We start from the raw sequence: 16,996 nt of genomic DNA on the forward strand, positions 1-16,996 counted from the left end.
CATTCTTGTGACAAAGACAACAAAAACATATGTAGTACTATGTGTGTCATACAGCACTAAAACACTAAAGTGGTTTAGCTGACACAGCAAGGTGTAACACTCACCTGCCTCCTCGGGGCAGTAAAGATCTCGCCAGTACATCCGGTGTTTGTAGTCATCTTTAGGGGCGTACAGATACGTGTTCAAACCCCATTTTTGCTCCCTAAAAAAAGCCATAAACACACTGATTATATCAAATCACTTCACAGAGCAATAGTTTACAAAGTGGGAAATATGTTAAAAGAAAACTTGATACCAAACTAAAAGAGAGTACTTAAAATGGAACCTTGAGGAACTTTACTATTAAAACTAAAAAAGTTGAACAAATGACTACTGACTGCATCTGAAGTAAACAAGCCACAGCAATACCTTAGTTACACAAAACACATTACAAGAAAATGTTAAACTGCCAAAAAGGAGAAGACTTAAAAGGGGTGCTGAACGCCTCAGTTATGTAAATCACAGGTTTGGACTTCAGTGTTCTGGTTGCGAGTAAAATTAAAAACGCTGAAAGGATCTTCCAATGTGTTCCCAGTGGTCCAAGTTCCTTTACAACAAGAGCACTCTAGTGGTTTTAGGAGGTTGTTTCAAAAATATTGGTCTCCCCAATTTGAACTGAACTTCGGAGGTTAATATGGTGTCATTCCTGGGCCATATTTAGCCCCCTGGCCTTAGGGTGTTATTTTCCACATTCTCCATTTTGCTGCAATGTTCTGTCTTCTTGTTACCCTCAGTCTCCTCCTGGATAAAAAAAATTTTCAAGTAAATACACACCTTATTCTTCATTGTTGTTGTTTGTAAGCGTTTCACGTTCTAACTTATCAGATGTGTTTAATGTCCCGTGTTTCTTTTTGCCATATTATTTAGAAGTGGAAAATCAACCAGATAAAACAAGGACTATTTTATACCATGTTTTTTGGAAAATAATGCACACTTAAAATCCTTTCATTTTCTCAAAACTCGACATGTATGTAATGTATGGAATCATTTTGGTTGTGCTTACTGACCTTGAAGCTATTTTATTTAGATGGATAGATAGATAGATAGATAGATAGTTAGATAGATAGATAGATAGATAGATAGATAGATAGATAAATGGGATAGATTAGATTAGATTAGATTAGATTAGATAGTACTTTATTTATTCCGTCAAGAGAGTTCCTTCAGGAAAATTACAATTTTCAGCACAATCGCATTCAAGATCAGACAAACATTACAGGGAGACAGAACAGGATCGCTGACGGGTCTGCCGGCTTCCAGCGCCCCTTACAAAAAAGATGACATACAGGTAAACATGGGGGGGCGGGGGTGGGGGGAGAATAGAACATTAAAATAAAATAAAAAAATAAAAAATCGGTCTTAGCCTAGGCCCTGGAGTGGGGGTGCAGACTGAGGCCAAGGGAAAACAACAACTCATAGCCATAGTACACTAAACGTTGAATCCTGAAGCGACTGTCAGAAAGCGGCTTAAAGATGAGCTGTAAAACATCATCTATGCAACATTTTGACCAAAGAACCACTACTACATGTTACGTAGACCACAAAGAAGTTTTTTACATTTAGAAAAAAATTATAATAACAAGACCCCTTTAATGCGCCATATAATCCGGTGCGCCTTTTATATGAAAATAGACTTGACTAGACCCGCTCATAGGAAGTGCGCCCTATGGTCCGGAAAATACAGTAAATTATAAAAGGAACACTAATTTCCTGTCGACAAAAACAACACACAATCACCAGTTAACTGTTCCTACTGTAACATGCACCCCATACTTTATTTTACATCCTGTTAACCCAGTATAAAGTACAGGGAAAAAGTCAGTAGTGTCCATACCAGCATTTAGGACACTACAGAATATTGCTTGTAAATTATATTCTTCTAAGTATTTTATCACGCTTGCCTATACACACCCATTACTTTAAAGGGGAACATTATCACCAGACCTATGTAAGCGTCAATATATACCTTGATGTTGCAGAAAAAAGACCATATATTTTTTAACCAAAAACTCTAAATGGGTGAATTTTGGCAAATTAAACGCCTTTTGTATTTATCGCACTCGGAGCAATGACGTCAGAACGTGACGTCACTTAGTGTAAATAAAGCCGCCATTTTCTCAAACACATTACAAACACCGGGTCTCAGCTCTGTTATTTTCAGTTTTTTTTTACTATTTTCTGGAACCTTGGAGACATCATGCCGCAGTGCGTTGTCGGAGGGTGTAACAACACCAACAGGGAGGGATTCAAGTTGCACCACTGGCCCAAAGATGCGAAAGTGGCAAGAAATTGGACAAAATTTGTTCAAAATACAAGGGTGTGGGGCAGGCCGACGAAATGGTCAGTTGTTTGTTTCGCACACTTTACCGATGAAAGCTATGCTACTACAGAGATGGCAAGATTGTGTGGATATTCTGCGACACTCAAAGCAGATGCATTTCCAACGATAAAGTCAAAGAAATCTGCCGCCAGACCCCCATCGAATGTGCCGGAGTGTCTGCACATTTTACCGGCGATGCTAAGGCAGACATGGCACAGAGATGTATGGATATCCTGCAGATGCGTTTCCAACGATAAAGTCAACGAAATCACAAAGGTGAGTTTTGTGCTAATCAGACATATTTGGTCGTGGCATGACTGCCAGCTAATCGATGCTAACATGCTATTTAGGCTAGCTTTATTTACATTTATAGCTACATTTGCATCCAGTGTTTCCCTCCACCCACATTTAATGCCAAACAAACATTTACCAATCAACGGACTTAAATTAATCCAGTGTCAGAAGATGCGAAACTTCCGATCATTTGGTCTGCACATTTTCCCGGCGATGCTAAGGCAGACATGGCCGAATAGCGTCAATAGCTATTCGCTCAATAGCTTCAGTTTCTTCTTCAATTTCGTTTTCGCTATCTGCCTCCATACTCCAACTATCCGTTTCAATACATGAGTAATCTGTTTAATCGCTTAAGCCGCTGAAATCAGAGTATGAATCCGAGCTAATGTCGCTATATCTTGCTTTGCTTGTATTGGCATCACTGGATGACGTCACAGGAAACGGACGGTGGCTTCACAGATAGCGAAAATCAGCCACTTTAAAGTTTTTATTAGGGATATTCCGGGATGGGTAAAATTTTGAAAAAAACTTCGAAAAATAAAATAAGCCACTGGGAACTGATTTTTATTGGTTTTAACCCTTCTGAAATTGTGATAATGTTCCCCTTTAAGAATATATCTATTTGTAGAAAGAATGTTATAACTCAGTGAGGCTTTGCTAGTTAAATCAAGTGAATAAAACAATATATTACCCAAAAGCCCTTTTTTGGTGACAAACGATGTAAAGTTTTTTTTATTTCTTCATTAAGAATTACATAAAATGAATGCACAAAGGCTGTGTGTGTGTGCCCTTTAACTAGATAGCGAACTATGAGTAATTACATGACGAATATAATGAATCTAAATGTACAGCACTGTACAAGATAGGCCTGTGTTTAGAATTGTATTTGTGGTAAGCCGCAAAAATTAATTTGGACCGGCACAAATTCAGAGTGATTTAGAGCTACTTGTTCACCTTTACACATATTACGATTGACTGAATATAGCTGGTCGTTAAAACTCTATTCAGTAGGTGGGTGGCCTGATCTCAAACATCTGGGATCAATTCCAAATTGAATGTTATGTAAAAAAGATATGTGCTTGGATGTGTATGTGCGAACGCTAATACATCTGATAAAACTCTTGTTACTTAAGGCCCCTGGTCTGCCAGAGAATGAGAAGACAAAGCAGGACGGATCAGTGTTACCAACTTCAGTAAAGAGCCTTCAAGATAGGCTTGATCAAAAAGCGACAAATGTAGCAAGAGACTTTGGTGACTGCCAAAGTACACGCTGCTCTTCTCAACAAGCACTGGGTGCTGACATGGTTCCCTCCCCCTTCTGAAAAGCAATCACGTTGTTTCTGACATGAAAAATAATGACAAAATGTAGCGACTGAAGAAGCATTCTAAACTTCTTTGTCACCCACACTCGTGTCCATCACAATTAAATGAAAATGTGTCATGGTGATTTATGCAAATAAGACGATAACATCATTGCAACATCCTCTCATTTGAGTAATTATATTGTTTTATATTGTACCAAGGGCTTATTAAAAAAAACAAAAAAAACAAGCTTGCCCTGGGGCAACCTTTGGAGATCCTTGGTTTAAACACACCTCTGGCAATTCCCAACAGTTATTAGAGGAATGTGTGGATCACGTACCTTTTAAAAAGCTCTGTTCTTTGCTCCATAGTCCATGGCCGCCCATAAAATCCTGCAACAAGCAAAGGTCGGATGAAAAGTTTACTTACCAATAAACCAAATTGTGGGGTGCTGGCACACCTGAAGTGGGTATGTTTTCCAGAGAAAAAAGAGAAGATAAAGCAGCTGGACTGACAGCCTCAGCCTTCTCCTACCATTCCTTCCAAAAATCTACGGGAATGGCATCAACAACTTGTCGTTGTGAACATGTTTATGCAAAAAGATCAAACAACTATCTTCTACACACACACACAATGAAAACACAAATGCCTTGTTTGGATCAATAGCAGGGAAGTGTTGAGCGACATCATTGTGTGCAACCAACTATGAGCTCAATGTGACGCAAGAGTGAAATAAATATCTTTGTATCTTATCTTCGGAATATAAACACTCTAATTTTCAAAATTGATATGCATTTACATCAAAAGGGGCCCAATACCATTTTGGTCTTTTCTGACTTATAAATGTTGTTACAATGTTGAATACTCATGTTAAACAATGCCAAAGTATTAAAACATAAGGTTAATGCGGGGGAAGAGCACAGGACTGATATGTCAAGGTGAACCAGTATGAAATTTGGTTAGCTGTTAAACGTCGATTTTATTATAAAGTTTATTTTTAAAAATACATATCGGTGGCATTCATCTTTAAGATACATATTCAACAGTGTACATTTTCAAAAGATGAAATCTGATACTTTTGAGAGGGGGGGGGGGGGGGGGCTTCATTTGCAATCTGGGAACACCTTTACAAAATGAACATCTTGCAGGCATACGCAGAAAGTAAGCACGCACAGCCAATACGTATTATCTAAACCACAAAAAGGGTGTTCAATGTTGAATAAAACATTTTTTAAAGTGAATGGTAATTGCACTATGACCCGTCATGAGCGAGGATGAAGTGTCTTGCCCAAGGACACAACGGCCCTGACTAGAATGGCTGAAGATGGAATCGATCCTGGAACTCTGAAGTTACTGGGACGGCCATTGTATTATTTGTGCTTTACCGGCCTGAAATCATCTAAGGTTCCTTGTAAAAATGTAATGTCCTTCTTTTAAAAATAGTTTTAAAAACGTATTCATATGTTTTATTTAAAGGGGACCTATTATGTAAAACCAACTTTTCTTACCTTTAGATACTTGTTTTTGTGTATTTAGGATTTGCATTAGTCCCAAAAAACTTACATCAAACCATGTAGGCATGGTGGAGATATTAATAAAACAATCTTGTCTTTTCCCATACTTCCACGAAACAAGACGTTTGGAATCTGCCCAATTTGTGACGTTTTTCCCCAAGTGTGTTATTGTTTCGATATATGGTAGAGGGTTACCTAAGGCGGGGGTCAGCAACCTGCGGCTCGCTCTTTAGTGTTGCCCTAGTGGCTCCCTGGAGCATTTTTTAAAAGGGATTGAAAATGGAAAAAGATGGGGGAATTTTTTGTTGTTGTTTTAGTATGTTTTTTGAGGACAAACATGACACAAACCTTCCCACATGTTAGAAAGCCCACTGTTTAATATGTTTGTCTGTATGCTTCACTGATGAGAGTATTTGGTGAACATCGTTTTGTCCTACTAATTTTGGCGGTTCTGGAACTCACCATATTTTGGACTGTGACGCAAAAGTTTGTTTACATGTAAAATCTTCCACTCCTTTTTTGTCTCATTTTTTCCACCAAGTTTCATGCTGTGCATTAATGCACAAAAGGTGTGCTTTGTTGATGTTATTGACTTGTTGGAGTGCTTATCAGGCATATTTGGTCAGTGCATGACTGCAAGCTAATCAATGCTAACATGCTACTTAGGCTAGCTGCATGTACATATTGCATCATCATGCTTTATTTGTAGGTATATTTGAGCTCATTTAATATCCTTTACTTTTATCCTCTTTGTATAAAATTTAGTTTTGCATGTCTCATGACACATTATATGTATGTTATATGTATATATTGGCTGCATTTTCCAGATCACAGCAAACATTACCTAGCTTGCCAAAGCTTGTAATAAATCTATTAAAAGAAGACAGCCTGCCGTTTCCTTTAACCTGGACACATACATCTATACCTTTGGCCATTAAAAGGCAGTCATTTCCAGGAGTTATCTCAACTTCTGAGTAGCCTCTGATTTACAACTGGTTTCTAATGTTGTAAAAATATGTAGAATAAATATTACATTTCAGCATTTCTGTCAATGAAGATTTGCTTTAACCTGCAATACATAGTCATTTTGATAGTAGGCTAGTATACCTAATATAGACACTTATGTCATGTGTTGCCTTCATTATAAGACTTACAGTATACACGGCTTTTCATTTTTTGCGGCTCCAGACGGATTAGTTTTTTGTATTTTTGGTCCAGTATGGCTCTTTCAACATTTTGGGTTGCCGACCCCTGGCCTAAGGTCATATGGCCTAAAAATCCATCCATCCATCCATTTACTACCGCTTATTCCCTTTGGTGTCACAGGGGGCTCTGGTGCCTATTTCAGCTACAATCGGGCGGGAGGCGGGGTACACCCTGGACAAGTCGCCACCTCATCGCAGGGCCAACACAGATAGACAACAGTCACACTCACATTCACACACTAGGGCCAATTTAGTGTTGCCAATCAACCTATCCCCAGGTGCATGTCTTTGGAGGTGGGAGGAAGCCGGAGTACCCGGAGGGAACCCACGCATTCACGGGGAGGACATGCAAGCTCCACACAGAAAAATCCCGAGCCCGGGATTGAACCCTGACTTCTCAGGATCTTGGTATTGTGAGGCAGACGCACTAACCCCTCTGCCACCGTGAAGCTCTGGCCTAAAAAAAAAAAATCTAAAATTTTTTTACAAAACTTTTGATTTTTTCTAAATTGTTTACCTACTTTAAAAAAAAATATGAATACAAATGACAGTGACAATTCAAAACAAGTTTTGCTTTTATTTGATTGAAAAAAAACATACTTCTTTGAAATTAAACTGCATACATTGCATCTTACTCTTAGCAAAAATCTAATTTGTGTAATGTTATTTTTAGACCAGATATAAATGCAATAATTTTCAAAGAACTGTATTAAGAGCTTCCTCTGGCAGGCAATAGTTAAGTCTTGAATAAAATACTTCTGTAAACAAAAATGTTGCATTGTACATTGCATGCAAATAAATACTAATCTCCGAGACTGACATGAATAAAGTACAAACTTAAAACCTCTGTCTTTAATTAAATATTTTTGTAAAGATAAAGGCGTCAGCGCCCCCCGCAACCCCAAAAGGGAATAAGCAGTTAAAAAAAGGAAGGATGGATGTAAAGATAAATGTAGCATTGCATGCAAATAAACTAACTCCAATAAATCAAAAAAGATACCAATAATAAATAAATAGTAATAAATATCAATCAAAACAAGAAAGTGCACATTTAAAACTTGACTATAGTGAATAAACATAGGCTTTTCCATGAGGTACCCTTGGCTCCTTGTTAGTGTGGACTGATGTTAAAGACAATGTCATTTCATTGCACATGTAATACATCACTATATTGATAAGGAAGTATGTTATAATTCCACAAAAGTATTGCAGCAGCACACGTGTGTACAAGGTGTCTGGTTTGAATGGACTGAAGGACTTCTTTAGTAATTGCTCTGTGCATTGTTTTCCTTTCTCATCATACATGGCAACTTACGTAAATGATTACACCACATTACGCTGCTTTTTGTGGGAGTTTGTTGTTGTTGCAGTCTTTTTCTACTTGTAAAGTGTTGCATTTGATTTCCCCCACTCTGCTAGATACTGTTTCAGTCAGATGCTGGAATAAGTTTGTTGTGCAGTTGCCAATTTTAAAGAAGTTTAGCAGCGGGCAGTCACTTGTTCCACGCCTGTTGCCGCAAATCTAAAGCACTGACGACTTTTTGTTTCCTTTTGAACAAACATCTCGCTCTCTTTAGTATTAGCATTGTTTTGCTAGGCTTGCATTTCTCTGCTAAGGAAGTACAGGAAGGGACACACACACACACACACACACACACACACACACACACACACACACACACACACACACAAACACAGGATACAGAAGCTAATGATAGCAAGCTCTATGCCAGACAAAGAGGAAAACATTTTTTTATTTTTTAAATTGTATGCAACAAAAAACTTGACTGCCATATTTTTCGCACTTAAAATCCTTTCATTTATTTTTTAAATTGTATGCAACAAAAAACTTGACTGCCATATTTTTCGCACTTAAAATCCTTTCATTTTCTCAAAACTCCACAGTACGCCTTATAACCCGGTGCGCCTAATATACGGAATAATTTTGGTTGTGCTTACCGACCTTGAAGCTATTGGTACATGGTGAAATGATAACTGTGACCCGTAGATGGTAGTCACACATAAGAGATACGTGTAGACTGCAATATGACTCAAGTAAACAACACCAAAATGTTATGCTACATTAAAAATATAGAACGTTACATGCGGCGCTCATAAATCTATCAAAATGTTTTAGTACGACATTGTAAGCTCTGAAGCCGCTCCGCTTGATGGATTGTACTGTGCTTCAACATAGGAGTATCCTTATGGTGTGTGTATAAGGTAAGACATTATCTGGTGTTTTGTTTCGTAATATTATGCAAAAGCAACTTTTCTTACCTTCTGGCACCTGCTGATCTGTATTTGGGATCTGCAGAAGTCTTAAAAATTTGCGCGAACCCGACTTTGTAGTCTAAGCCGACACCATAGTCGATAAGCATATTTTTCTAGTGCAACAACGAGGGAAATGTGTCCTGTGAAAAACCGTCCGACCGGAACTCTCTATTAACTAAAGTTCATGGGGTGAATAATGTAAACTCACTACGCCGGTATGTTTTAGCGCTATCGTACTGAGTTTACTGACAGATATAAGTAAGAACTTTACACTACTTTATATTAGAAATGGCAACGGCAGAGGTTGAATGTCCCATAACAAGATAGAGAAAACGAAGTGGCTTATCGACTATGGTGTCTCCCTATGAACCACAAAGGCGGAAGCGCGCACATTTTCAGGACGTATGCAGAGCCCAAATACAGATCAGCAAGTACAAGAAGGTAAAAAAATTTGCTTTTGCATAACATTGTGAAACAAAACGTCAGATATGTCTTACCTTAACAAGGTCTTACCTTGTTGACAAGATGGCGGCGCGCACGGACGCAGCGGCTCACAGCTCCCACTTTCGGTGCCTTTAATCTCGTTATATGCATATATAATGACAATAAAGTTCATTCTATTCTATTCTATTCTTCTACCTTATACACACCATGATAATACTCGTATGTTGAAGATCAGTACAATCCATCAAGCGGTGCAGCTTCATAGCTTACCAAAGTCGTACTAAAACATTTTGATAGATTTTTGAGCGCCGTGTGTAATGTTCTATATTTTCAATGGAACATACAGTATTTTGATGTTGTTTACGTGAGTCATATTGCAGTCTACAAGTATCATATGTGTAACTGCCATCTACTGGTCACACTTATCATTTCACCATGTACCAAATAAAATCGCTTCGAAGTCCGTAAGCACAACCAAAATTATTCCTAAAATTAGGCGCACCAGGTTATCTATCAGGCTCACTGTCGAGTTTTGGGAAAATGAAAGGATTTTAAGTGCGCCCTATAGTCCAAAAAATACGATATATTTTCATACATTTTAACTTGTAATTAAACATAATCAAAAGTCCTCTAACAACGAAACCAATGGGAGTCGCTTTATTCCGCCTATAAATCGCTCTGGAAAAAAAAACATCTAAAAGCCTCCATCATCGTTTTATATACACACTGTAAGTAAATATGTAATGTTCGAAGTGGGCACATTCCTAATAACATTATATATTTACGTATTTAGCTCATTTTGAAAATCAAAATTGACCAACATCCCGGTTTATGGTCACATCCTTCTACTATCTAAGTGAAAGGCATGATTAATAAAATAGAATGACCTTTTACTAACTTTTTTTTCATGGACATCCCTGCTTATTTCAGCAAGACAATGCAAAGCCATGTGTTACAACAGCGTGGCTTCATAGTAAAAGAGAGCGGGTACTAGACTGTCTGTAGTCCAGACCTGTCTCCAATTGAAAATGTGTAGCGCAATATGAAGCCTAAAATACATATTTTGAGGACCAGTCATAGACAATTTACTGCAGGCTTACACACAAACATGCATCCAGAAAAATATACGCCACACATACATACCTCCCACCCCAATCTAACGCCCTCGACGCAAATCCCATAGAGGTCAGCGCCTGAGAGCTGCGGCCAACCACCATGACCCCGCACTCCCTTTCCTCTGTTGATAGATATCTCGAGAGGTACATTGTAATATTTATATGTGCTTTGCTATAGAGGTTTTTTTTTCCCATTCAAGACTAGGCCCCCTTAAGAGCCCAGTCTAGATTGAATTTTTTTTTACTCATCCTTCCCCAGCGTTTTACCTTTTTCCCCATCTTTCACAGGTCGCCTTGTGGCGACCCATCAGCTTGTTCTGTAACCCTATACACTGTTTGTCTGTCTAATCTTGAATGGGTTTGTGCTGAAAACTTGGTTTATTGTACTTGTGCAATGACAATAAAGACCTATCTATCTATCACAACGGAACCCTGGACTATAGAAGAACTTAAGCCAGTGGTTCTCAACCTTTTTTCAGTGATGTACCTGTAAACATTGTTTTAATTCAAGTACCCCCTAATCAGAGCACAGCATTTTTGGTTGAAAAAAAGAGATAAAGAAGTAAAATACAGCACTATGTCATCAGTTTCTGATTTATTAAATTGTACAACAGTGCAAAATATTGCTCAATTGTAGTAGTCTTTCTAGAACTACTTGGAAAAAATATATAAAAATAACTAAAAACATGTAGAAAAATAAACAAGTGATTCAATTATGAATAAAGATTTCTACACATAGAAGTAATCATCAACTTAAAGTGCCCTCTTTGGGGATTGTAATAGAGATCCATCTGGATTCATGAACTTAATTCTAAACATTTCTTCACAAAAAATACATCTTTAACATCAATATTTATGGAACATGTCCACAAAAAAATCTAGCTGCCAACACTGAATATTGCGTTGTTGCATTTCTTTTCACAGTTTATGAACTTACATTCATATTTTGTTGAAGTATTATTCAATAAATATATTTATAAAGGATTTTTGAATTTTTACTATTTTAAAAAAATCTCACGTACCCCTTGGCATATCTTAAAGTACCCTCAGGGGTCTGCGTACCCCCATTTGTGAACCACTGACTTAAAGGCCTACTGAAACCCACTACTACCCACAAAGCAGTCTGATAGTTTATATATCAATGATGAAATATTAACATTGCAACACATGCCAATACGGCCTTTATAGTTTACTAAATTGCAATTTTAAATTTTCCGCGAGTTTCTTGTTGAAAATGTCGCGGAATGATGACGCGTACGCTTGACGTCACGTGTTGGAAGGGACATACTAGCGCAGCACCAAACACGGCTAAAAGTCGTCTCTGCTCATGGCGTAATTACACAGTATTTTGGACATCTGTGTTGCTGAATCTTTTGCAATTTGTTCATTTAATAATGGAGACTATAAAGAACAATGCTGTTGGTGGAAAGCGGTGGATTGCAGCTGTCTTCAGCACCGAGACACAGCCGGTGTTTCTTTGTTTGTTGTGAAACAGAGCGGTCAAGCGAACATGTTTTCTCTACGTCAACCAGTAGGTCTTTGGATGGGAAAATTGTGATATTAAGTCTTACCGGAGAAATCAGTGGATTATGGGACTTCCTCCTGCAGTAGCTGTCAAAAAAGGCAGCTGTGAGCTTGGCTCCTCAGCTTCTCTCTGAGACACTGCGTGTTCACCGCAGCCATCCGACCTCAAAGTATGTCTTTAGAATCTCACTAAAACACTATTCAAACAATAAGCAGATAAGGGATCTTCCAGAATTATTCTAGTAAATGTGTCTAATTACATCTGAAACGCTCACACTGCCGACGCTTTTTTTTTTCTTTTCTAGTCCTTCACTATCAATATCCTAATTCACGAATCTTTCTTCCTCGCTCAAATTAATGGGGAAATTGTCGCTTTGTCGGTCCGAATTGCTCTTACTGCTGGTGGCTCACATTATAAACAATGTGAATATGTGTGGAGCCCTGCAACTCGTGACGTCACGCGCACATACTTCCGGTAAAGGCAGGGCTTTTCTATTAGCGACCAAAAGTTGCTAACTTTATCGTCTATGTTCTCTACTAAATCCTTTCAGCAAAAATATGGCAATATCGCGAAATGATCGCGTACTGTATGACACATAGAATGGACCTGCTATCCCTGTTTGAATAAGAAAATCTCATTTCAGTAGGCCTTTAAAGATGCTCAAATCCAGGTTAATGTAGGTTAAACTATGTGAACAAAACGTCCATATTCTGACTTAGTGGTGACTTTGGATGAGGAGTACTATTAGTGTAATATCTAACACCAGGGGTCTCCAACGCGGTGCCCACGGGCACCAGGTCGCCCGTAAGGACCAGATGAGTTGCCCGATGGCCTGTTCTAAAAATAGCTCAAATAGCAGCACTTACCAGTGAGCTGCCTCCATTTTTTAAATTGTATTTATTTAGTAGCAAGCTGGTCTCGCTTTGCTTGACATTTGAGAGACAAAACTCAAATAGAATTTGAAAATCCAAGAAAATATTTTAAAGACTTGGTCTTCACTTGTTTAATAAATTCATTTATTATTTTACTTTTCTTCTTATAACTTTCAGAATGACAATTTTAAAGAAAAAAAAAACAACCTTAAAAATGATATTAGGATTTTTAAACACATATACCTTTTTACCTTTTAAATTCCTTCCTCTTCTTTCCTGACAATTTAAATCAATGTTCAAGCATTTTTTTTTATTGTAAAGAATAATAGATACATTTTAATTTAATTCTTCATTTTAGCTTCTGTATTTTCAACAAAGAATATTTGTGAAATATTTCTTCAAACTTATTACGATTAAAATTCAAAAAAAATATTCTGCCAAATCTAGAAAATCTTTAGAATCAAATTTAAATCTTATTTCAAAGTCTTTTGAAATTATTTTAAAGTTTTTGTTCTGGAAAATCTAGAAGAAATAATTATTTATATTTGTTAGAAATACAGCTTGGTCCAATTTGTTATATATTTTAACAAAATGCAGATTGGATGTTAACCTATTTAAAACATGTCATCAAAATTCTAAAATGTATCTTAATCAGGAAAAATGACTAATGATGTTCCATAAATTATTTTTTAAATTTTTTCAAAAAGATTCGAATTAGCTAGTTTTATCTTCTTTTTTTCGGTTGAATTTTGAATTTTAAAAAGTCAAAATTGCAGATAAACTACATTTAATTTTCCTGTTTTTTCCTCTTTTAAATCGTTCAATTATGTGTTTTTTCATCATTTACTCTCAACAAAAAACCTTCCATAAAAGGAAAAAAAATGTACGACGGAATGACAAAATACCTATTTTTATATATATATATATATATATATATATATATATATATATATATATTTATTAAAGGTAAATTAAGCAAATTGCCTATTTCTGGCAATTTATTTAAAGGCCTACTGAAACCTACTACTACCCACCACGCAGTCTGATAGTTTATATATCAATGATGAAATATTAACATGGCAACACATGCCAATACGGCCTTTTTAAGTTTACTAAATTGCAATTTTAAATTTCCCGGGACTTTTTTCTTGAAAACGTTGCGTAATGATGAAGTGTACGCGTGACATCACGGGCTGTTATGAATATGAGCGCTGCGCACACACACAGCTAAATGTTGTCTGCTTTAACGGCACAATTACACAGTATTTTGGAGATCTGTGTTGCTGAATCTTTTGCAATTTGTTCAATTAATATTGGAGAAGTCAAAGTAGAACAATGGAGGTGGGAAGCTTTAGCCTTTAGTCACACAAACACACGGTGATTCCTTGTTTAAAATTCACGGAGTTGAAACTTTCCTATGGATCACAGCGGACATGGATCCCGACCACTTGTTAACCAGCAGGTTTCGGTGAGAAAATTGTGGTTAAAAAGTCACCACTTACCGGATATCAGCTGAGCTTGCGCCTCCCGTACAGCTGCCGTCGACTTCCCCGAGACACTGCACGTGGACGTACACTTCTGACTATCTGGTACCGTTAAACTCACTAAAACACTGGCAACACAATAGAAAGATAAGGGATTTCCCAGAATTATCCTAGTAAATGTCTCTAAAAACATATGAATCCGTCTCAATGCAACGCGATTGCGATCGCGTTTTTTTTTTTTGTAGTCCGTCGCTATCAATATCCTCAAACACGAATCTTTCATCCTCGCTCAAATTAATGGGGAAATTGTCGTTATCTCGGTCCGAATAGCACTTTTTGTTGGACGCTCCCATTAAAATCAATGTGAATATGTGAGGAGCCCCCACACTTGTGACGTCATTGTCTGTGACTTCCAGTACAGGCAGGGCTTTTTTGTCAGCACCAAAAGTTGCGAACTTTACAGTGGATGTTCTCTACTCAATAATTTCAGCAAAAATATGGCAATATTGCGAAATGATCAAGTATGACACATAGAATGGACCTGCTATCCTCGTTTAAATAAGAAAATCTCATTTCAGTAGGCCTTTAAAGATGCTCAAATCCAGGTTAAACATAGGTTAAACTATGTAAACAAAACGTCCATATTGTGACTTAGTGGTGACTTTGGATGAGGAGTACAATTGGTGTAATATGAAACACAATATGATGAGACCAATAAAAAGGAGGTGTGGCCTCAAAATGGCCCCTGGGGCGCCTTTTAGGTACCAGTGTTGTATTGCGACGCACCCAACCCCGGCTGCTCACCTTCGACCACGCCACTGACGAAACGCTTGTTCCCAGTCCGCTGTTTGTCTTTAACTTCGACGGAGGTCGCCATAATTGTCAGTCGGGTGGAGTTGTGTTGTGGTTACGGTGAGCTCCTCTTGGCGTATTCAGGTACCAAAAAGGTCCAACTGTCAGTCATGGCAGAGGGATGGCGCTCTTTTAATATGTTCTCTTACGCCTGCGCACAAACACGCAGTGACGTAACGCGAGGGTGACACGCTCTCCAGTCTGCAGAAGTAAATATTTAGTGCATAAACATACATTAACTTCACTTACAATATTTAGTGCTGGTAAATGAGTGACTGGGCCGCTGGGGGGCGGAGCTTCACTGGCTGCCGGGTGAACGTCTTAAAGGGACAGTGTACCGGCGTCTTAAAGGGACAAATCACCTTGAAGTACATTGCTTTTTACAGTAGGTGTGTAGGATAAAATACACATAAACACATCAATCCATCCATTTTTTACCGCTTGTCTCTTTTGGAGTCGCTGGAGCCAATATATATATTTTATTGTATGTGCAAAAAGATAACGTGTTTTTATTACTGACATTAACAGAGATCGCCCCTAGGGATGTCAAAATGTGGGCTGCAGTTTATTATTGCAGAAGTAGTTATTTTTTCATGATAAGATTAAATATTATGGAAAAAAAAAATATTTCATATGATTAAATATTGGGCTTCACGGTGGGAGAGGGGTTAGTGCGTCTGCCTCACAATACGAAGTTCCTGCAGTCCTGGGTTCAAATCCAGGCTTGGGATCTTTCTGTGTGGAGTTTGCGTGTTCTCCCCGTGAATGCGTGGGTTCCCTCCGGGTACTCCGGCTTCCTCCCACTTCCAAAGACATGCACCTGGGGATAGGTTGATTGGCAACACCAAATTGGCCCTAGTGTGTGAATGTGAGTGTGAAAGTTGTCTATCTATCTGTGTTAGCCCTGCGATGAGGTGGCGACTTGTCCAGGGTGTACCCTGCCTTCCGCCGGATTGTAGCTGAGATAGGCGCCAGCGCCCCTGCGACCCCGAAAGGGAATAAGCGGTAGAAAATGGATGGATGGATGATTAAATATTGCATTTAATTTCATTGTTCCTATGAGACAAGTTATCTTTTTTTCCAGAAAGCTCAAATATTTACTAAGATTAGATTTGTTTTTGAAATTTTTATACCCACATGTGGCTGCCTGTGTTGGAATTTATGCCTCTTTGAAGGGAGCCGGATCTTGAGAAGCCGTTTAAAATACTGCCTTGTTTTAATAGTTATTTTAAACCAAGGAAATAATCACTAGTATCAGTTATATGATATTATTATTCGGAAATATTGGCTAAATATATTTGTTATAGTTTATATTGTAAATATTCCAAAAGGCACATACATTTTTTATTATTTTGACAAAATGGAAATAAAGCACAAATATGAATAAATAACAGCACATAATAATTGTTCTTTTAAATCAAGGAACTAATTACTAGTATCAGTAATGTAAGATTATTATTCTGAAATGCTGGCTATATTTTTTGTTAGATTTAATTGTAAATATTCCATAAGGCACAAAAATGTGTATACTTTTGACAATACAGAAAAAAAGCACAAATATTAATTAATAATAATGATTGATAGTTATTTTAAATCAAGGAACTGATCACTATTATCAGTAATGTAAGATTATTATTCTAAAATACGGGCTATATTTTGTTGTTATAGTTTTAATTGTAAATATTCCATAAGGCACAAAAAATGTGTATCACTTTGACAATATAGAAAAAAAAGCACAATTATTAATAAATAATAG

At 37.5% G+C, this 16,996-nt stretch overlaps 1 protein-coding gene across 4 annotated transcripts in view; it reads right to left on the bottom strand.

The window, feature by feature from the left end:
* ogal (O-GlcNAcase like) overlaps positions 1–15,575 on the bottom strand; it is a 37,231-nt gene extending 21,656 nt beyond the window's left edge. For 2 of the 4 annotated variants that reach the window (XM_061880906.1, XM_061880904.1), the window contains exons 1-3: positions 15,193–15,547; positions 4,296–4,347; positions 105–202 (exon numbers count right to left, since the gene is read on the bottom strand). In XM_061880906.1, coding sequence (XP_061736890.1) covers positions 105–202; positions 4,296–4,347; positions 15,193–15,265 — 223 coding nt within the window. In that variant the 5' untranslated portion in view covers positions 15,266–15,547. Of the gene's footprint in view, positions 1–104; positions 203–4,295; positions 4,348–15,192 lie in introns of all 4 variants that reach the window. The other 2 variants (XM_061880905.1, XM_061880907.1) reach the window with 2 other exon arrangements.
* Between the last annotated feature and the right edge of the window lie 1,421 nt (positions 15,576–16,996).

The sequence above is a fragment of the Nerophis ophidion genome, linkage group LG20, assembly GCF_033978795.1.
Source record: "Nerophis ophidion isolate RoL-2023_Sa linkage group LG20, RoL_Noph_v1.0, whole genome shotgun sequence".
NCBI classification, from domain to species: Eukaryota; Metazoa; Chordata; class Actinopteri; order Syngnathiformes; family Syngnathidae; genus Nerophis; species Nerophis ophidion.